Source organism: Meleagris gallopavo, chromosome 1 (assembly GCF_905368555.1).
Source record: "Meleagris gallopavo chromosome 1, MGAL_WU_HG_1.1, whole genome shotgun sequence".
NCBI lineage: Eukaryota > Metazoa > Chordata > Aves > Galliformes > Phasianidae > Meleagris > Meleagris gallopavo.
Genome location: NC_139404.1, coordinates 13,753,415 through 13,776,038, shown reverse-complemented (window position 1 = coordinate 13,776,038; position 22,624 = coordinate 13,753,415). Strand labels below are relative to the sequence as shown.

Below are 22,624 nucleotides of genomic sequence, written 5' to 3'. Positions count from 1 at the left end.
TTGGTGCATGAAATGGAAGCTGCTAATCACAATTCTGTTCCTCTGTCATTTAAGTGGAAGCAAGTTGTTATTTGTGTTCATTAAGAGTTTAGAGTGATGTAGTCAGGAGAAACAAATCTTTTGTTATTCACTAATGAAAAACTGAGGTAAGGTAAAAACTATGTTGAGAACATGCAGTAGCATTGCAATACTTTTTAATAGTTGAAGTGAATATTCCAAGTATTCTTCTGACGAGTATTGCAAATGTAGGAAATGAATGATAAGGCTATTAGTCAAAATACTATATAAATACATTAAATCAGCAAATAAATTGATAGTTGGGGCATCCAGACTGCCTTGACTCTCTTGTACAGTCATACAATAATTATGCATCCTGGTAACTTATGAAGAGTATTTGCTTCCACACAGTGGGTTTTACAGCTCTTTGTGGCTTTTTTCATTGCAGAAACATGTTGTTTTAATCAAAATAAAGAGTTCAGTTTTATAAACTGTACAAATTCTTGGTTCTTTAATGCTTACAATTGAAACGAGACTTAACATGTGGCCGTTGGCCTCTGTTTATGTACCAAATGATGTACTCCACTTGAACTTGGGAACTTAAAATAACAAATATACTTTGAGGTATGAAGCTGGTTTAGGATTCTTCATCTTGTGACAGAAGTATTTTCCCATGGTAAAAGCGTTGTCTCATGTTGTTCAGATGCAGAGTTCAGCACAGTCATGTCTGTCAGATGAAAGATAGAGAATGAAGGTGTGCACTGGTAGCTTGGGAATGGTGTGTTATACCCCAAATTAGCACCACAGGTGTATATGGTCTTTCTCGTACTGCGCTGATGTTAGTGTATAATGTGATTTCTATGCTCGGGCATTTACCCTCCTTAACAGAAAGAATTTCACAGCCTCTTTTGGTTAGGGTAATGATTCTGTTTGTGGTTACATTAGTTTACTTTTTACTAAATCTATGGACCACATCAGTCTTGTCCAGCTGCTGCCAACATCCCTGAGACGAGTGGCTCTGCGGGTCTGGTGCTGTGTTGGGATCCAGTGGGTCCCTCGTGATATGTGTGTGCCCCCTTCACACAGCTATGGAGTTTGTTTCTGAACTTCCATGTAGTTCCACTTGGAGGTTGTGCACACTCTGCAGGCAGGTGTCCACTTTGTGGCTGTGACACCATAGGTAGGTTATTTGCTGTTTGTTTCAGAAGCTGAATTTTGTTGAATTTTCTTTTGGAAAAGTACTTATACCAGTGTTTGTTGTTGTGTTTTTGTTTTGTTTTGTTTTTTCCCTAGATAGAATGTGATGATAGGAATTAGCTGCCACTTATGCCTTTGTAATTATCACATAAACTTGTAGATGAGGTGTTCACATATATTAAGGTGCGCATAATACTTGGTTTTGTGCATGGTGCTTTTCATCAATAAATTTGAAAGTGTTTAATTAGAAGTTACCATGTTCATAATTCCTCCTGATGTATGGAGAAAGCAACACTAAGAATTTGAGAAATTTGGCTAACAGTTTTCCCAGTAGGCTAGTAAAAGAATGCAGGGTTTCGCTCTGACCTTGTCTGCTGTCCTGCCTGCTGGATTGCATTTGTAACAGTCCTGCAAGGATCATATTGCTACAGTAAACAGGGGGTAGGTTTGTTCCTTGTAATAGTTTAGAGGATGTTTTTATTTAATGGAGTTAGTGAAAAGGTCTTGTGTAATCTCTGCATGTAGACCTTGGTGATATTTCTTGCTTTACAATGGTAGAGTATATCTGAATTCCATGAGAGAAGGTGGTATGCCTTTCTTTGCTTCCTCCTTTCTCTCATTCAGCTAAGGTGCTGTCACTGCTGAAATCAGGTGAGAGCCAGAGAACTGAGAGTGGCTGTGAAAAGCTGTGTCATGGGCTGGATCTAGGAGACCTCTTGTTCCAGTATTACTAGAACTAGGTAAACCGGGGAGTACCAGGAGGCGTAGCACACTTGCAGAAACACTGAGTAAGTGGATCCTAGACATATGAAGAATTAATCTTTAAATAGACCTATTTTGACAATTATTATTTTTTTAATACTGTTGCAGAGGTAGCACAACACTATAATACAGGATGAAGTAAACAAATAACCTCTTTGCTATTCCCAGTCCCAGTAGTGCTGGCGGGGAGGTTGCTTTTAGGTGAAACTGACAGGCCTCACACCGCAGCATAAGTAGTGCTAGGTGATCCATTTGTTCCAGATAGCTAGTAGGAGGATGAGCAGATCATGGAAAACTGGTGCTGGTGAAAGTAGGGCTGCTGGGACCAGGCCATGTCAGCAAATATTGTTGCTGACCTTTCACAAGTTTGCACTGAGAACCTGAGACAATCACTGAGCAGACCTGTTTTCAGCAGCTTACTTCTAACCTCTGTACTGGTTTCTTGTGCGTGCTCCTGGAATGGTCTTAGCTCCCTGGTAAAAATGGCCGAGCCCTTTAGGAATCATGAAGCTGTTAGAGTTGAAAGGAACCTTTAAAGGTCATCTGGTCTAACCCCTCTGCAACAAACAGGGACATCTACAGCTTGACCAGGTGCTCAGAGCCCCCTCTAGCCTGACCTTGAATGTCTCCAGGAACAAGTCATCCACCACGGCTGGGTGGCCTGTTCAGTGCTTCTAGAACAGTGTTCTAGTGTTCTTTATTGTAAAAAAGAAAAAACCTTTATATTTGTTCTTTTTTTTTTTTTCCAATGTGAGAATATCACACTCATCTGCATAAGTCTCCCTGGAGCTTTCTCTTCTTCAGGCTAACAGCCCCAGCTTCTCAGCCTGTACTTGCAGGGGAGGTGTTCCATGCCTTGGATCATTTTTGTGGCCCTTTTCTGGATGCACTCCATCAGGTCTGCGTCTCTCCTGTACTGAAGATTCCCCATCTGGACGCAGTACTCCAGGTGAGGGCTCACCAGTGCAGAGCAGAGGGGCAGGATCACCTCCCTCACCCTGCTGGCCATGCTGCTTTTGATGCAGCCCAGGATACGGTTGGCTTTTGTCTATAAGAGCACATTGCTGGCTCGTGTCCAACTCGCCATCCGCCAGTACCCCCACGTCCTTATATGGCAACCTTGTTCAGATGTCAATAGCAGTGCAGCTGCTGTCATGTACCCACTGTGAGGAAATTCATGATGAAGCTGCCTTGAGAGGCACACTCAATGCCTCTGTGGTAAAATGGCTGCAGAACAGCCTTTTTTCTTTTTTTTCTTTTTTTTTTTTTTTTTAGGTCGGTGTAGCACAGCTCAAAATCAGAACTGGCATGCTGATTCTTGATCACGTGCAGAGGTCTTTTAAACAGAAAAGCTTCTCAACCTGCAGAAATGTTGCCTCATGGTATTTGTATTACAGCTTGAAGTACTAGGAATTATTGCTGCTGCCAAATAGTGGAAAAGTAAGCAATGTTTTGAAAAAAAGTGAGCTTCAAAGTTCCTTGTAGTGCATCAAATATTTAAGGTAAAAGTAAGAAAAGTAGTTATCTTGCCTTATTTTGAGTAGTTAATTCCTTAACAGCCCCCCTTTTTTTCCTTCCTGTTCAGGAAGTAAACTCTCCAAAGATTTAAGTTTAAGCCTCTGTTTGAGAATGTGAAAATGAAATTATTGCATAATTTTGTGTGTTAAATGGCATTGTGAGAATTACACACGTGCACATCAGAATATGATTTCTGCAGTATTCAATGGGTGGCAGAATTTGAAATTGAACTACAATGTGATTGAACTAATAAGCTGCTTTCCTTCATTAAAAGGAAAGAGACCCATTAATAGTTTTTATTATATGGATGAGCAAGCATTTGAAAGGCAATATTAAACTGATGATTTATATTATGGGTATTACTGAGCAATGTAATAAGTGGTGAGGATCTTTTTGATATATACAAATAACACATATTCCACAGTTTTTTCATTTCTTTATTTTGCTGTTTCAGTACTACTGTATGTGCAGGTTTCTTTAAGTTTGCTCTTTGAATTTTTTTAAGGCCTTTAAAACTGAACTATCTTAAAATTTCAGAGGAGGGTAACACTTTGGTTTCTTTTATTCATTCTTTAGATGGTGAAAGCTCTTAAATTATCTTAAGGTCTTTTCTTTCTGATAAAGCAACAACAGAAAAGATTCCTTTTTCTCACATCTAGACAGTGATTCTTTTGAGTGTGTCTCAGTACTCGGTTTGATCTTTTATAGGATGCTTGCTTTAACTACAGAGTTTTATTCTGAAGCCTCGGTTGATACTGTACCTGTAACAAACTATAACTTTGTTGGAAGTGCCCCTGAAGGAAGGAGGGAACACCTCTGAAATTAATGTGTATGTATGTTTTAGGATGTTCGTATTGAAGATCTGATGGGTGTTTTGATACCGTGTGGAGATGTACTGACCCTTGTGCTGTGCACGGGCATATTCTCTGCAAGGGTTGGGTATCTCAGAGGTAAGAATAGGCTTTTAGCATGGACCCAGTTAATCTAGTAAAAGTGTGTGTATCTCCTGGTCTTTCTTTGAGAATGGGGAAGAGATCACTGTACCAGCACAGCATGTTGCATTGCCAGACTAGTATTTAGCATCTTGTACCAGCAGTAGTATATTCTTATTCTGGAGATGTTTTTTGTGTACGTATAACTGTAAGAGCTAATGATGTATGTGCACTTTTTTCAGACTGAAACACTTGACTGATTGTACTTGCAAGGATAATTATTCCCTTGAGAGCAGAACTCTTAAAACGAGAGGTATTTTCTGGAGTTGCATGTTAGTGGAACTAAAGGCTGCTCTTTACTCCGCTAGAAATACTATCAACTTTTTGTCAAAGTTTTGTCAAAGTGGCCTTGGGGTAGAGTTTTTTGTATGTGCAAACTTCAGTTGAAAACATTCTCTTTCATATTTCCACATCCTGTTATCCATTTATGACCTTTCTCTCACGTATTCTTCTTTGCCATAAAGTCCTCTCACTGCAATAAAAGCCCACCTGAATGCTGTGGTAACTCGGTCTGCATATCAGCAAGAAAGAGAGCTAAGTTCCATGTCATTTAGAGTTGTATGAAGGATAAAGAAGAGGAGGGATGGCTCCAACGTTAGCTGCTAGCAGCCATCTTTTAGAGTTTTGCAGTAGTGACTACAGAATTCATGCACACATGCTGTATTTTGTGCAGTAGTCTATGGAAACATTTGGAGATCTTCAAATAGCATTCTGAAAGCAATACTGAGGTTGATGTTTAGGAGTACTTTTCTCTGGGCATAGGGATTTGTACGTGTATGAAGTATTCTAAGAAGAGGACCTTTGCTCTCACTGTTTATTGCAAATTGTTGAACAAGATATGAACAAAATTAGGTGGCTGGATGTTTTCAGTCCACTTAAACTTTCAGGGTCTTCTGGAAATATAATGTAAAATACATCATTGCAGGAAAGAGAGGCGATAGACATAATGTGATCTTGTTGAAAGTCTACTTGAATGTATCTTCTAGGAGGGGCTTGGTATGTATGAGACAATGTTCCTGAAGCACTGTTAAAGATGTAGGAGGCAAGACAGAAAAAGCACAGGGCAGTTAGTGGCAGAAGGGTAACAAAAAGAATTGGCATAAGAATTAGTGTACTTTGGAAATAGCAGAACAGTACACTTTCATATAATATCCAGCTGTCATTAGGAATGAGCAGGTACCTTGCTTCTTTGGTAAGAGGAGAGTTCTTAGTTTGAAAGATGCTCTTTGTCCTTGGCTTTTTTTGTTGTTGTCATTGAAAGGAAAATTGGAGTGACAAAGCAGAAGTACCTTTGGTGGTGAACTTGGCAAGTGGCAAATATTGGAAGAATTTTACATTGGTATACATGGCTGCGTAGGAAGTACCCTCTTTTTTTTTAATTCATTCCTTATGTTTGTTGGAAAAACTTCTTTGTAACAAATTTAGTTACACAATAGACACCAAACATTTGGTGGTCATAGTAATTACTAGTCACTTACTTTAAAGTAGCAACCTAGTAGTGAAAGATGGTACTAGACTTGCCCTTTTACTGGACATTGCATTTTTTTCTCAGGTGTACTGAAGCAACAGGATGTTTCCTTTTTTGTCATAAGGAAATGATAACTTGATTGTCAAAATATGTAGAACGCTCTGAGAGCTGAGGAACTAGATGTGAAGTATAAAGAAACACAAATTTTCCTCAGCGATAAATGATACTTCAACAGCAGTAACAAAAAAAAAAAAAAAAAGAGGAACAACAGCAACAACAAAAAGACTGTTATAACAACAACTGATGAAATGGGAACAGCATATGGATTCACTTGTCCCATATAAGGGCAAACAGTGAGATGCTTCACATTTTGTAAATGACCTGAGATTAGGGATTCTGTTTTTCTAAATTTTTTGTTTTTACTCATTGTTTTCTATGCTAGAAAAATTAGGAGTGTGTAGTCAGTAGTCCTGATGGTACAGTCTATTATTACTATTGTTGAAGTTTGTTTAGGGTAGAAAGTCATGAAAAATACCTATTTATAGGACTTTCTTTTTAACCTTAACTGTAGGCTCTTACTCAAAAAAGTGGGATTTCTGTGAAGAATGAATAGTTTTTTTTGGTAATGTCAACAAAGAAGAATATTTGCTATAATTGTACATGCCAACTGGATCTACAAATGCTCCTGTAAAGATTATTAAGACTTCTTTAAGGCTTTATGATAGCACTGCAATTGTCACACACTAGTTCTAAAACATAGTGAGAGTTGTCTTATTCATCGCCTGTTCTGTAGGAATAGAGAAGTCCAAGCCAAAATGAAGGGCTCTGCTGTGGCTGCAGTGTATGGACGAATAGTAAGAGAACACAGGCTGCAATCTAAACAGGAGTGGCAGACAAAGAGCATATTATCCTGATTTTAGAGATGGGATACTGAGGCACAGAAAAATCTAATCAAGGTCATACAAGAATGTTGTTCTGGAGCCAGGAACTAAGCTCTCTTTCAGCCCAGTTGTACTGCCTTCAACCAGAGTTGCTCTTCTGCAGAAAATAATGCAGCTTCCCAGGCGAGAGACACGGTATCAGTTCTGTCTTGCTGAGTGTTTATGAAGAAAATGCCAGTTGGAGGATTAAGGTCTGTTTCATGGCAGTCTGCACAGAAGAAATAGGAAGGAAGTATTTTCAGTCAGGGGATTTTCTCTTGAAGAATGATTGACTGTGGAGTGAATGTTGTTGGTGTGTATTCTCAAGGAAATGGAAGAAGAAAATCTGCACTCCTTGTAGGATTTCACTGTAGTCTGTCCAAATGATGGTTCTACTAAAACAAGTTATTATAAATTAATTGTATTTAAAACTTTTTAATTTTTTCTTATATGTTAAGGACTAGCGAATGTATTCAGCATTTCCTTAAAAATAAAAAAAAAAGCAAAAGTTAATAAATGTCAGAGATGTTACATTCTTGCCTTTTTTTTTTTTTCTGGGCCACCTAATTTATCATTTAATGTAAAATCGTCAAAGCCATGGTTTTAACAAATGAGAAAAATAATGAAAAAAACTCTCAGCAACTCACCATGACCTACCATAAAGATGATGTGTGGCACACTGGTTGTGTGATTTGGAGAGAGGAGAGGTTATTATTTTCATTTCAAGTACTTTGACTCACACAACAGGAAACTTTGGATCTTTGCACTAGGTACATGTAGAAATCCTGCTGATTCTAATTAAAGTAATAGCTCACCTACACCATTAGTAAATATTTATTGATTATACTGAACTCTTAGGATTAGTGCTGTAAAAAAAGAACACAGACTGACAGTAGTTGATGCTACTTCTCACTTCTTTGGCTAGCCATAATCAGAAACGACATTCACACTGAACTAAGACTACAATTCTCTGGTTGCTCTGGCTGTTTCTCAGCTGTTTTAATGATCCCATAATAGCTTGTTATGCTCTTGTGGTGATTGGTTAGCAATTATTGCCTAAATTTGAACATCAGAAGTTATCTTTGAGATTTGCTTTGGAGTAGAGAAGGACCTGATTTTTTTCCAGAATTAAAAGTGTATGAATTTCTATTTTCTTTTAAGTCTTAACTGGTGTCCTGTAGGGAGGAAATAACTTTTACAGATGGAACGTTCTTAGAATTGGTGTTGCTGTTGGTTCTGCTGCAGCAGTGCATACCAGTCATATGGGAGATGAGTATTTTTAATTGTACAAAGTCAGGAGGGAATGGTAACAGTTGCAGCTCTTCCTTCCATTTTTATGTCATATTCACAAAGCACAGTCTTGCTGCTATCTGTTACAGCTTAACTCAAGGAAAGCATGAGCAACCTCAAACCTTTCTTCTTTATTTCGTTTCACTTGCTGTTATCATATTAGTCTATCTCCAAATGGGATCATACCAAGTGCTCACCAAGAAGCGTAGAAAGGAAGTCAGCCTTTTAAAGAAAGGGACAGGAAAGTTCTGTAAGAACATATTTCAAATTCTTGAGGTTTCACTTGCCAGGAACTGAAGAGCCTTTTTTCTACTCCCTAACCACCATTTGCCTTGCTGGCTGGCTTGGTACCCATCTTGGCAGTCATGGAAATCACCTGTGTTTTGATGGATGCTGATACGGCTATAGAGAAACAGAGAATATATTCTGCATCACTGAGGAAAGGGAAGAAGTCTCCTTCTCCATTAGCATTCTTAGCCAAACTTCTAGTGCCAAGCTACCATAAGGAGTTAGCTCTATGATACGAGTATTTGAGTGGCTCGTCTTTCCTGGAAAAAAAATAAAAATAATAAAAAAAATCCCCAATTGTCACTGATAGTGTTTCCACCTTTGCCTATGGACAGACTGACATATTTAGCATGTGAGGACTCTCCTGACTTGCAGAAGTCCGATACACTTTTTTTGAAATCTGTTAATGTCTCCGGCCCACCGAACAATGGCTGCTCAGTGAAGGGCAGTGAGACCAGGCTGTTGCCCTGTGGCAGTCATCAGCTGTTGTAAAAGAGAAAGCTGAGAAATCCAGGGTACCTTCTTCATAGCTTCAGTACTTCTGTAGCTTAGAAATATTTGAAATACCAAGGAAAGCATTGAAAAGACATCAGACATTTCAATGGGCTCTTAAATATCTCTGCTCTTCACTCTGCTAATTCTGCATTACCACTGTGTTTAGGTTGATTCCTTCTTTTTTCAGTGTTACTGGTTCATCAGAAAGCTTTGGCATCTTCTGGCAGTACATCAAAACCTTGTAATTTTGTTGGTTACTGTAGCCAACAGGCAGTGCTGAGATCTCTTCCTGTCTTCTGGATGCCAAGGTGGGCTGTCCCAGCAGAGAAGCTGGCAGAGTCCACCTGCTGCAGATGTCTGAGTAAGCGTGTGTGTGGTGAAACCCTGCGGCTGTTGCTAAAGGTCAGGCATCTAACTCTGGAGAGCCATACATCAATCTTAAATGAAATGTGGTCCCATCATCCATGAAGGATACTGTTGGTGCTGACAAGTCTCATTTGCAGCAAGCCCTCTATTGATAGGTGTTCAAGAAGAAAGAATTGTTCTGTTGCCACATAATGATTCATGGAGAATCTCCAGTTAGGTTGTATGACATTGACTTGGAGTTATGAGGGAAATGAACATGATTCCAAGCTATTTCTCTTCTTACGGTTTTCAGAACTGAATAAACCTGAAGTCTAATGCAGTGAACTGCGTTTTTTCTCCCCTGTGTGTTCCCAGCTGAGTGTGAACACACTCAGTCTCTAGTATTTTTGATAGTATTATACTTGAGCTTGTAAAAGAAATTCACTCCTTCTGCAAGGTCAGAGCAGGGCTTCCATGCCTTATTCTCATGTGCAGGTGTCTGGGTGTTCTACATGTATGTTCTACACTTGGAATGTCATCTCTGCTTCTGGATATGGATTGTGTAGTCAGGGTCTTTACAAGTAACATATCTTTCAATGTTTCTTACCATCAATGATTTAATTTTGACTCTCATTTCATAATAAAGTTACTATCTTGGTGATTTCCAGACATAAGCAAGACAAAGTTTGTAGCTGGAGGTGATATCTTTAAAAAGACTAATTGTATCTGGTAGGGAAAACAGAAACATTTTTGGACATACCGCATCTCCATATGGCCCAAAAGCCAAATCTGTTTACCTGTGTAATTGAACTACTGTCTATGTTTACATGGCTCTTCTAGCTTTCTTTTAAGCATACAAGTGTTTGTTTCTTCCCTATGTTTTGCTTACCTTAGTTTTTGAGGTTAGTTTTCTAACTGATGGGTGAAAGATTTGGTGCTTGTTTGTTTCGGTGTTTTTGTTTGTTTGTTTATTTTTGTCTTTGGACATTAATACGCTGAACTGGCATATACCTTACTGCACAGCAACAGGTTTTCTTAACTCATTCATTTCTGAGTTTTCACTTAATGCAATTTTATCGTAGTAGATCTTGTAAGCACCTATTCTAGTTACTGGAATTGTTGCTATATGTTAGATGGAAGGCATCTCACAATCAAGATACATGGTTCATGAGATGATTTCCCTGCATTAAGTAAAAAATTTTAGCAGCAGTTAAAATTTTGTAGGCAATATTTTGATTTTATGAGAGTTGCTAAAGTTGCTGCATGTTCTTATTTAAAGATATAGTTAAAGCTAAGCATTAGTTAAAATTAGTTAAAAGTAAGCATTATATAATTGAAATTGATAGAATTCATAAGCTTTAACTGTACGGTTCATCTCTTAGCAGTATATTCCTGATTCCTTAGCATTGGTTTCATTGCCTGTCATCCTGCTGAACTCTTTTGCCACTGCATTCCCCCATGTCTTGCTCTCCCAGTTTTTCCCTGCAGATTTAGAAGAGAACAGGCAGTGCAGGGCAATTTCTGTCTCAGCTCTCACTGCACCCTCCCAGGACATCAATCCACTCCAGCCCTGAGCTGCAGTGGCTAAATGCACATATACACTGGACTTTATCTGTATTTTAGCAGCTTGAATGTTTGTGTTTACCCTGTGGTATAAAATCTCATCTAAAAAATTAACAGTAAAGCTTTAACAGGAATTCACGTGACCAACCAAGTGAACCTTAGTGACATGGGACCGTCTCTCAACATGCTCTGGTTTCTTAGTATTATTACTAACACCCTTTGTCACTGAAGGACAGACAGGAAGGCCAGGGTGTTCAGGAACAGAGAAGGTAAAAGTTAACCTGTTTGGTTGCCTTACACTACATCACTGAAGAGTTAAATAGCGGAGTGGGAACTTGTTTGGAAAGATCATTTTAGTGTTAGAAATGTATGAAGAACTATGTAAAGCAGATGATGTGCTTCTGAATGCTGGTGGCAGAAGGCAGGGGCAGGAGGATGAAGGATGGAGGGGAAGGACCATACCAGTGCCTAGCTTTGATCAGCGTAAATTCCTATGGCACTGCTGCCTGATGTACAGTTGAAACAGAAAATTGCAAAATAACATTTATTCTGAGAGTCATACAGTGTTACAGAAAAAAGATTGTTAGAGAAGAAATCAAATGCCTTTTCAAACACAAAGGAGTAGCTGGGTGCTTTACTGGTTTGTTCTGTATCAGGGGCTGCACTTTATCTGCATTGTACAGAGTGAAATAAAGACTCTGGGAGCAGAAGAGCTGTTTTCTGCCTGCTCCAGGAGGTAAGAACTTCCATAGGGACAAGTTTCCAGAAGTGAGGTTTTCAAGGAGAAAGAACTTTTATTAGCTGCTGTCTCATCATCTGCGTTATCTTAAGATGTGGAAAGCTGAGATTTCGTGGTGCTGCAAGTGTGCAGCACGTTTTTTAACATGTGAGTTTTATATTGTCCAGTGTTCTTGTGAAGCATTATTTTTGTGGTAGCCCTGGCAAATCTGATCCTGTGCTGCCAACTTATTGTAGGCTGAAATTGTGAATAGCCTGCATAAATTTCATAAAACTCAGAATTCTGGAAGAAAAGCCTCATTTCTGAATGCTGCAGAGATTTTTCAGCTCTAGAACAAGAGGGAAATATTGAGCAAATTTCTAGATGCAGACTTTTGAAAGTCTGTATCTCTGCATGGGTTTGGCTTTTCTTTTCATTGCTTTTTTTTTTTTTTAAAGCTATTCTTTTGTTAGTTTTAAACCACTTTGACTGCAGTATTCCTTCTCTCCTCTTTCCTCCCACCCTTCTTCCACATATGTATCACTAATATTTTTTAAGTAGGCCTTGTGTGACTACTTAGCAAAGCAGCAGATATATAAGAGAATGTTTAAAGTGTGTATAATTTATAGCAAAAGATCATCATTAAAAATTTAATTTCCCACACAATATTGTGAGGTCTTGCTGTTCACAATAACCTTAATTCTGCGGGGGAAGAGTGTTTTAGATTATTTCTAGTTTGCATTTTATTATACGGCTGGATGTAAATGATTATGAATTATATAATAACAGGGAACTTAATAAAAGTCATCTGGCTTTGATTGTTGCTAAAAATAATTATTTTGTGTGTTATTGTAGAAGTTAAAAGTTGTATCTGAGACCTGCATTTTTGTGTTCCTGCCACAGCTTGTAGAAGCAGCATTTTCTTCCCTTTCTATGGCATTTGTGCTTTTTAATGCACATTTTACCAAGCTGATGTCTTACAAAACTGTGTCATGTGGCTACAGCTGTCTTTATAATTGCAAATGCTAGTAATATAAAAACTACAAGCAGAATTGCATTTGCTTCCCAAGCACCACGGCAAAGCATCTACACAGTAATAGTAAGTTTAAGATTTTAATCTGAGAATGCCAGGTTTCCTACAGTCAGCATTCACTGTCTCTGATTCCACGTATCTTGCATATTTTGCCATGATACAGGATGCTCTACATCCTGTTAGTCAGGTAGCTCACTTGCAAGCAAGACTTTTGTCCATGCTTGGTATTAACATACATGGCAGGCCAAAAGATTTCATTATGGGGGGTCCAGTGATTTGATGCAGCAAGGAGAAGGGCACTTAAGAGTAGACCTTCCACAAAGTCTGGCAAAGCTATAAAATAAGTTACCTGTCCTTTCTTGCCATCAAAATCTGCTTTCAGTCTGCTGAAAGCATTTTCAAATAAATGAAAGAATACGATAGGGCCCATGAGCAGCTTTTACTTTTTGGAAGTGGTCTGAAGCTAACCTTTCCTGAGGAGCTTATTGCCAGCGCTTCCAGCTAACAGGTGCAGTGGTTGCCTCTAGGAGATAAATCTTTGTTTGGAGACACTGTTGTTTTTGCTGCAGATAAAAAGATCTAGATTGTCAAATTGCTGTAATCAGATCTAGGAACAGTAATGTCCAACAAATGCTTTTGTTCTGGATGCTTTGGGTAGGGCATATCAGCAACTACCTGTTCTTATTAAAAGAAGAAACCATATAAAAAATAATAATAATAAAAAGATATATGCTTACTTATATTGTCTGCTTCCTTTTTCATTTTGTGCTGTCCTTGTTTATTTGGTTCTAAATTCTCTACGATACGGATTGCATTTGTAATATTGTCAAGCCTAATAAAGTAAATCTCTGATTTGAATTTCTGGTGAGACAATACTAATGCTTGGTACAGCTTCTAATTAAAAAATAATTTATATATAATGTGTGTGTGCTTAGAAATCATGAGTTTAATCAGGAAGATTGATTTCTGCCAGTCTTGTTAACATCAATGGAACTACTAAGGTTAGTTGAACCAGCTTAGACTTGATGAATTTTTGCTCTTATAAATTCCTGCATAATGAGTTTTTAAGGAATCCAATCTGAGTGACATTGTTTATAGAAGTTTTTTAGGTACCGTCATTAAAGAACAACAATTTATTTGTGTAGTCTGATTCCTGCTTCTGATTTTCAACTTGTTGTTCTTCAGTCTTTCAATTAGTTTAAGTCGCTTCTAACAGGTAACTAATAACATCAACTTGGTAACAGAAGGCTGATAATTACAATGGAGGTTTGCACTTCCACCAGACTATTGCTATGAATCTGCAAACTCAAAAAAAACTTCCAAGGTGCTGCCTTTCAGGATGTCACTTACCCTGCATCTGTGCAGCACTCTGATGCTTGGTGCTGTATCCCTCACAGCTCTGTTTTAGTACACCCTCTTGTGTGTCTGTGCAGTATCTTTGCACCTCAGCTTCTGCCACCTCAGTATCACAGGAACCTGAGTGTTTGTTGTTTGCAGAGAGCTTGCAGGTATTAGAACTTGCCATTCTGTCTACTTGACCATGTCTGGTGGGAAAAAGCAGATGATTTTGTGATCTTTTGAACTAACCCGATTTCTTATTCTGTGTCCTTGGATAGATTTCTGCTATATTAATACTGTACGTGTTTCTGTAAGTTGTTCCCTGCAGTCAGACTCTATGCTTTAGAGCTAGGTAGAATGAAGCCTTGTGTACAGAGAGGTGCAAGCTAAGAGCAACTTAAAGAATTTAACATTGAAAAGGTTGCAACTTTTAAGTATCTTTTGTGTTTGCAAAAGGCAAATTCTGTGTGTTTTCATAGCAAGATTGTCACTGGACTATTCAAGCAAGAGGAAAAAAGAAATATTCTATAAACGTAATGAAATGCTTGGGTTTGAGCTGGGAGTCTGTATGAAATTATACCTTGAAGAAATACTGTTTTCATTGGTGTTTTTAAATCTGTTTGTTGTTATCTCTATGTTCTGATTGGAAATGAGGTTTTGACTATCACATGTAAATAAATAAATAAGGCAAGCAGATCAAAGGAGTTATACTTTACTACTGCACTCCTTCAAATTTACCTCAAATGTGTTATTTGTAGTCACCTGCTTGTGGTACATTGAAAGCTTCAGGTAGTCCAGGCCTAGCGCTGCAAGGTGACTGTGAGTCATTCAGCCAGGTGTCAGCCTGGTAAGAGCAGTAACAGAAACAGGGCTTGATTTTCAGGGGTAAGGACAATATCTGTGAGTTGGTAGTACTGGTGTGTGCCTAAGGAAGCCTGCTTGGATCTGCTTGTGGGGCTGCCTGAATAGCAGGAGGGGCTGCCCTGGTCCTGGGGAGCTCTCACAGCCTGAAGATGGTTTCTGCTCCATGTCCGCAAGTGCTAACATTGTAAGCAACCTGCACAGCAGTGCAGGCTAGCCCAAATCTCTTAAAACATAATGCTAGGGACAGAATGTTTGCTTTTGGTAAGAACTAATGAAATAATGCACTTGCTTAAGTCAATTTTGAAAGAAATAGCTATCATTACATAAAAGTGACACATCAAAAACCTCTTGGAGAACTAATGGTTATCAATCACTGCTGCTGTTGTGCATGTTTATTGTCATTGAGGATCTATGTGTTTCTCTTCCAGTTGAAGAAGTGCCTGCCTAAGAGGTGCCAGGCTGTTGCTTCAGTCTGAGTCAGAAGGCATTTTTGCAGGTTCTGTAATGGATTTGGGATGCTGCTGAGTAACACTGGAATGCCATTTTGTGACGTCTTTACTTAAAGATGTGACATATTTAACTAAATGACAGCAAGTAAAGATGTTACTGGCCCGTGTGGCCCAAATGAGACACAGTTCCTAATGCAGTAACACCTTTGTTGGCAGTGTTGGCTCCGATGGCACAGTCATTGGACCAAACATGGCTAAAGTTACTGCCCTCAAAGCTGAAATGTAGTGGCTGAGCACACGTGCTTGTTCTCAAGTTATAGCAACGCAGAGCGAAGTGTGTTAACTCACTGCTGTTAGAGCTCTGAGGCCTTTAGTAGTAATTTAAGCCCATTTTACTCTCTACTTGTAATGGCTTAAGAATGTGTGTGTTGCCTTCTGTGTTTCAGCTGAGAGGGACAAGTGCCCATCATCGTGTGACTGTCCCATCATCAGATTCCATGCAATTCCTTGTGCTGTCACTGGGAAATACCTCATTAACCATCATTGTCTCTTCCCAGTTTTTTTAAACAGCAGAGCATTGAACAAGGAGGGAGATTTGCAGAGAACAAGGAATTTCATGTCATTACATCTGGTTCAGAACAAGGATGTCATTCCTGACTGTGTGAAGCTCTTGTAGCATCCCTGTCCTTGGCTGCTATAACCAGCTTTTAAGCAGGGGACTTTCTGCAGCAATCTGTAATTGAGCTTGGAATATTGTAACATGGAGCATATAATTCATGCACTGTGTTTTCTGAAAGAATCTTTTTGTAGAGATCTGAAAAGACGTACTCTTCTGCTGTTTCTACAGCTGACCAGCACAGAAATGTTTAGTGCTCTTCTTGGCAGTGAGCACTGCTGCCTGCCTTCTGACTCAGACTGAGGGAATGTGACCACAGCTGTAGTATAGGACCTTGAAACCCTGAAGAGGAAAAAAAATCTCTTAAACATAGTAATAAACTGTTACGGAGCAGTATAAATTTGCTTTCTATAAGTTAATATAACAATAATGGCCCTACGGTATTTAAATTTTTTTTTCTTAACATTTATTTAAAGCATAATTTCTAATTCTTGTATATATTTTTAACTTTCCCACAGATATGCACTTATTTGGCCATTATCCAGCTCATGATGATTTCTATCTTGTAGTGTGCAATATCTGCAATCAGGTAGTCAAGCCACAGGTTTTCCAGTCGCACTGCGGTAAGTGAATGTTTTCTTTCCTGAATTACAGTGCCAAATCAACCTATGGTTCTCTTAAGAATTGTTGCATATGGTCATGACAGAGGCATTGCAGATACTTTTCCAATTATCTTGTGTTCTTTCCACAGAAAATATGAGGAATGCCTTTAGATAAGCATGTTTCGTGTAAAGAAGGAAGTTAAATCAGTCGTCCTAGAAGCTGGGCTTTTCGAGTTGAAATTGTTATGCTAAATTAAGCTATTTTAACCAATCCTCTTGGTTAGATACTAGCTAACCTAAACTGTTATGATGTAATGTTGGATTATCTTTTATTAAAGCAGCACAGTGATACTGGTTGATGTTAGCTAGAACTTGGATGTTGTGATGGGTTGTTTTCTGATGGGATTTATACATAGGTGCTTATAGGGTTTATTTTATTTCTCATAGCGTTTAACATTTAACATAGTTGGCATGTTATGTCACATTTGTTAAGATTTGCTTGAAAACTGTTCATTTGAGAAACTGCAGAAATGTGGAGAATACTTATTTCTTAATTAATATGATAAGGTGATAATTTTTATTTGTAAGTAGAATAGCTTTGGTTAGAAATTTTTGTTATTGATTAACAAACTGCTGTCAAATATTCTCTGAAAGCTTCATCCCAAGGTCTGGTTTATGTATTATTTATATATGGTGGTTTCTTCATTATTTGTCCAGTAGTTTGTTTCTGGTTTGTTGTTTTAAAGGATTGCAGAGCATGACTGGAATGGCTCACTTTGTATTAGATTTTTAAAATTTTTCTTCTTAAAATTCAGTTTAACCAAATTAATTTTAAGGTGATTGCAAAATAACGAATGGTAGCTAGTGGTGATATCAGTGAAATACATTAAGGGGAGATCAAATAAATGAAAAAACAAACACTGAGATTTTCCTTGCCTATGTGCAACAAAATAGACTTCATAAATCTTGTGTCCCTTTCAATCTTCTCAACAGCAAGGCAACTCAGTAAGTGAAAAATGTAAAAAATGTATTTGCTTTGAAGGGAGATTACCAAAATATTACCTTGGGCTCCTATGGATGAACTACTAACAGCCAAGCAAGAGTAACTGCATGCATGTTGAAAATAAAAATGGAATTCATGCATTATACAGAGGTATGTCATAAACCAAAAAATAAGTGCTGATGAATTCCTGACTAATTTCTATCAAAAATGCATTGATGTAGCCTTCTGTAGTTGTACTGGATGTGATTTTCTGGCTTGGGAAGCAGTAGATGAGCCGACAGTGTGCCCAGGTGGCCAAGAGGGCCAACGGCATCCTGGCCTGTATTAGAAATAGTGTGGCCAGCAGGAGCAGGGAGGTGATCGTCCCCCTGTACTCAGCACTGGTGAGGCCGCACCTCAAGTATTGTGTTCAGTTTTGGGCCCCTCACTACAGGAAAGATGTTGAGGCCCTGGAGTGTGTGCAAAGAAGGGCAACGAAACTGGTGAGGGGTCTGGAGCACAAGTCTTATGAGGAGCAGCTAAGGGAGCTGGGATTGTTTAGTCTGGAGAAGAGGAGGCTCAGGGGAGACCTCATTGCCCTCTACAACTTCCTGAAGGGAGGTTGTGGTGAAGAGGGGTTTGGCCTCTTCTCCCAGGCAACGAACAGGACCCGGGGGAATGGCTGCAAGTTGTACCAGAGGAGATTTAGGTTAGACATGAGGAAAAACTTTTTCTCTCAGAGAGTGGTCAGGCACTGGAATGGCTGCCCAGGGAGGTGGTGGAGTCGCCGTCCCTGGCAGTTTCAAGAGGTGCCTGGATGAGGAGCTGCGAGATATGGTTTAGTGCCTGTGGTAGCAGTGGTAATGAGAAGACAGTTGGACCAGATGATCTTATAGGTCGTTTCCAACCTTGTGATTCTTATGATTCTATGAAGTTGGGCCTGTTTTCACACAGGAGCCATGTAGAAACTCTTACAAGAAGTGTAAAGTGATGTGCTGAATTAGTGTTTTGAATTTTTTATCTGTCAAAATTTGCTACAGGATGACATAGTTAAAACAACCATTCTCTGGTGGAATTTGTTAGTAATACGTTCTTTAAACAATTTAAGGATACTGAAAGGAACTGTGGTAAGGATAGCAGAAAGCTAAGAAGCTGGGCAAAATATTTCTTATAGATGAGAGTGAAGTAATCCATGTTGGAAGGAACTTTCTGAGCTTACTGGAACTGACCATAACTTTTGTGTTAGTGTGTTGCCTGTGAACTGCTAAGACACTGTGTCTGTCCCTTTTTCCTTTTCTCCATTATTGTTATTTATGCAGTTCTTTCACTTCATTCTCACAATCCTGTTACACTGAACAATTGAGAGTTAAATTCTGGATTTAAGACCCCAAGGTTAATAAAGACTTTTAAATCAAAAGTTGCATTAAAAGAGATTGAGAATATTGAAAATAATTGACCAAAGGCTTTACCCTTTGAAGATTGTATTTAATGTACTTAACTACTTAATATAGTCAAACTTATTTCAGGAAATGTATACAAGAATATGTCCAAAAAGCCTGTACAAGAGCTCTAAATATATGTCTATTTTTGTTTTAAAGATGAAACAGAAAAAGTGATATACTAACCATATAGAGAAGAAGTTTTAGAAGAAGAAAATGTTCTTGGAGGATTTAGTAATTCTTGTATAACAACAGTGATATTTTTTTAAGCATGTTAATCTACTGCAAATACTACATGTTGTGTAACTGACATGCATTGGCTAACATACAACCATTTTGATAAGAAATGGCTAAGATCTAAAGAATGCATCTTATTAATCAGATTTTAATTAATTTGATCATGCAGTAATATAACTGTAAATTCAGTGATACTGAAGATCTCTGTCAGTAGACTTTGAGGTTATTTAAGACCATCCTATTCACTATAAAAAATATTATTTCACATGTTGAAATGCAGCTTTAATGTTGAAACAAAGGCAATGGAAGAAGAAAGCATTAGAAGCCACCACTGTTCTTTTGGCTCTTGAAGGCTGCATCATGGGGAGTCTTTATTGCTACTGACAGGGACTGGTAGAGATCTATCCCAGAATCTCCTGCAATATGTGGTTTGTTACTAATATTCCCGGTAAGACACATAAGACACAGTGCATATTGTCTCAGTAAGGATTTAGATCCATCCCAGACATGTGCTTTTTGTCTCTGAGTTCCCTGCATTGCAGTGTAAAGGTCTTGACATTGGAGCTTAATTTGGATTGCTTAGTTTAGTGAACATTTGGGCTCGTGTACACTTCTCTTGTGTCCATCATGGCATGTGACTTTCTTCAGAGCATTAGAAGACCCAGTGCTGCATTTGTCTCTAATTTCAGGCATGTGGCAGCCAGCCTTGGTGCTGGGAAGTTGTGAAGATTGAAGAAGCAGATGTTGTTGTTTAACTTTTAAGGGTTTGCTTCCTGGACTATCAAGCAGAAGCAGAGAGAAATCTGGTTGTGGTTCAGGCTTTTTAAATGGGGGCCGGTACGTCATACAACCTTGGACTGGCAGAAGTCAGAAAAATAAAATAAGAGATCTGGTTAATTGGAGGACTGAATTGCTGAACTTGGGAGTCTGTAATAAACATACCATAAAGTCCAGTGTTGAGAAGCATCAGATCTGTCCAAACCTCTAAGAGAAATGCTGAATTGTTAAGAGCAGTTTCAAGTCCTTACACCTCTGGAATAAACGTTTGCATCCATTTGTAAGGATTAAACCATTCATATGCATATGATACAGAGTAGCTTCTTAGAGTGGAACAATATATATATATATATATATATTTTAGTATGTGAACATGTGTTTATTTCTTCATTAAGGGCTTTGAAATGAGACATCAGCCTTGTTAGATGGCTTGTAGCATATCTAAGTATATTGGTATGTGGAGAATTTTAGGTTTGAGACTGCTTGTTCTCAAATGCTGACCTCAATGAAAATATAGAACATTTTTGGGACACTGAAAGTGTAGTGCTTTACAATCCCTGAAGTGCATAATGTTCCTAACATTTGCTTTTTGTTTGTTTGTTTTCTCCAATGTATCTGTTTTCTAGAAGATTTTTAGAGCAGCAGCCTGTGCTGAGGTGTCTGACGTACGACTTCTCTTATCTCAAGTTCTGTGGTAGTCTGTCTGTTGCTTGTTAAGACAGGGCCTGTACCGTTTCCCAGGAGATGTTTCTCTTTTATTTTAGCCCCAGTCAGAGCAAAGCTTCATATTCTTATCCCACATTATCCTTTATCAGAATAAAAAGCATCACATACGGTTCTGGTTATTTTTTCAGAAATGTTCCTTACTCTCATAGACTTGTTAACTTTGGTCTTTTCCTGTTGAAAAGAAAATCTCTTACAAAAGGTAGCTCTGGAAGAGCAGAGAGCTTGTCAAAACATCTTAGCTTCTTCTTTTAGTGTGAGGAAATAAGTTAATGAGGAGAAAGTGTTAAAAGTAAAGGGGGAGAAGAGGCGTTGAATTACCAAGCTAAATAACAAAGCTTGGTTAAACAATAACTGCACTATAACATGTTTCCAAACATACTCTGGAACAGTTTCAAGAAATGTGGAAGGTATCTTAATGAATGGAATGGTTAAGATCCCCATTTGATGTAGTAGCATGTAGAGGAGAACAATTCTGCTTCATCAAGGAAAAGTGGCTACAGAGATCTCTGTTCATTTCTGTATTGGAGGTTCATTGCTATCTGTCCTTCCTATTTCTAAGTTTGTTCAAATACAGTCTTCTGATTAAGAAGTAGAAATTCGTATTCCTTAAAAAAGAAAAAACTACCCTTGATGTTTCTTACTTGTGTTATAAATCCTTGGGTTGACATACTCATGTCCTTATGAAAGTAGGAAAACTGTTATTTCCTTTTGATCTTTCAGTTTGGTCGTATATGTGTCACTGAAAAGAAACAAGCTGGAAAGTAATGAAGTGCAGAAAAATATAAATAATTTTCCTAAGAGAAGTTATATATTTTGAATTACTCAGACTAGCGATTCTACATTATAATATTTGTGTGTTACAATTTAATGAACCACAATTGAAGAACAGAAGGCTGAGCTTGCAGTATGAATAGTAATGCTTGGCTTTTCTAACATGAATAAAGAACACTAGCAGCAAGTATTCTTGCGTGTTTGTAAGAGTTTTGTTAGGAGTATCACTGTCACATTCGCTGGATTATTCTCCGTTTTGATATGATTTTCAATTACTCCTTGTCTTATTTATTTTTTTTTAAGTACAGGTTTGGGTTTTTTTAATGGTAATATTTTATCCATTGCATTTGATCTTTTATCAGAGGAAGCATTCTTGTGCCCTTTAATGACAATGACGTTTTGAATGATTTTCATTCTGTTGCTGTGATTTTTTTCACAGCTTTGTCAAAACTTGTTCTGTAGTTTCTGTTTATCAAATAAATTTCTGGCTCGCCTGTGGTTAGGTTTCACTACAGAAGAGAACTGTTCCCCCCTGCTTTTTGTTAAATGTAGCAACAGTTGTTTAATGTTAGCAGCTGGACTGGCAAGAATCCAAGTATTCTTTTTTCTTTTTTGGAGGTAGAGAAGAGAAGGAACTGAGTATTTTGTACGTACTGTATTTGTACATTTAACTTGACTTGTGCAATTGGCTAGGATACACTGATTTTTTTCTGCAACTTTCATTTGTTACTTGAAATTGGAAACTCTTTGTAGCTGAAAGCATACAAAAATTCTCTCTAGCTTTACAGTCTATCAGAAATCTTGTTCTCCAGACCAAATTGCAGTCAATAGCATAACTCTCTGGTTCCTGTCTGTGGTGGATATTTTAGCCATAGTTCCTGCAGCGGTGCGTGCCAATGATGTAGGTCAGTTCTTTGTCCTTGAGGGCTCTGTGGGTCCAATGTGGCAGTGATCTCTGTGAAACTGAGGCCACAAGCCATCTTCTGCACCATTCCCATAGAACTTAAATAGTAGTACAGTGTTGTACGGATAATCCAGGTAGGGTGAATGCTACCCTTGCAAAGGCAAACCTAAAAGAACTATTTTGAATTCATCTTTTTCCCTAGGTGTTCTTAGAGTGCTGTATTTTTAGACTATCAGAGCAATTCTTGGGATTCTGAATGGGTACAGAAATACCAATTCTGTCTTGGAGAGAGCAGCTCTGTATCCTAACTGCTGATAGACTCTGTCCAGATTC

The 22,624-nt window shown here is 38.3% G+C and overlaps 1 protein-coding gene across 2 annotated transcripts in view; it reads left to right on the top strand.

The window, feature by feature from the left end:
* The window catches only part of ATXN7L1 (ataxin 7 like 1), a 117,703-nt gene that overhangs the window by 29,430 nt on the left and 65,649 nt on the right, over positions 1-22,624 (top strand). Inside the window, exon 3 of one of the 2 annotated variants that reach the window (XM_085217036.1) lies at positions 16,372-16,476. The exons of the other annotated variant lie outside the window; for it this stretch is intronic. Within the exon in view, the coding sequence (XP_085073162.1) occupies positions 16,372-16,476 (105 nt within the window). The remainder of the gene's footprint in view (positions 1-16,371; positions 16,477-22,624) is intronic. 2 annotated transcript variants of the gene reach the window in all.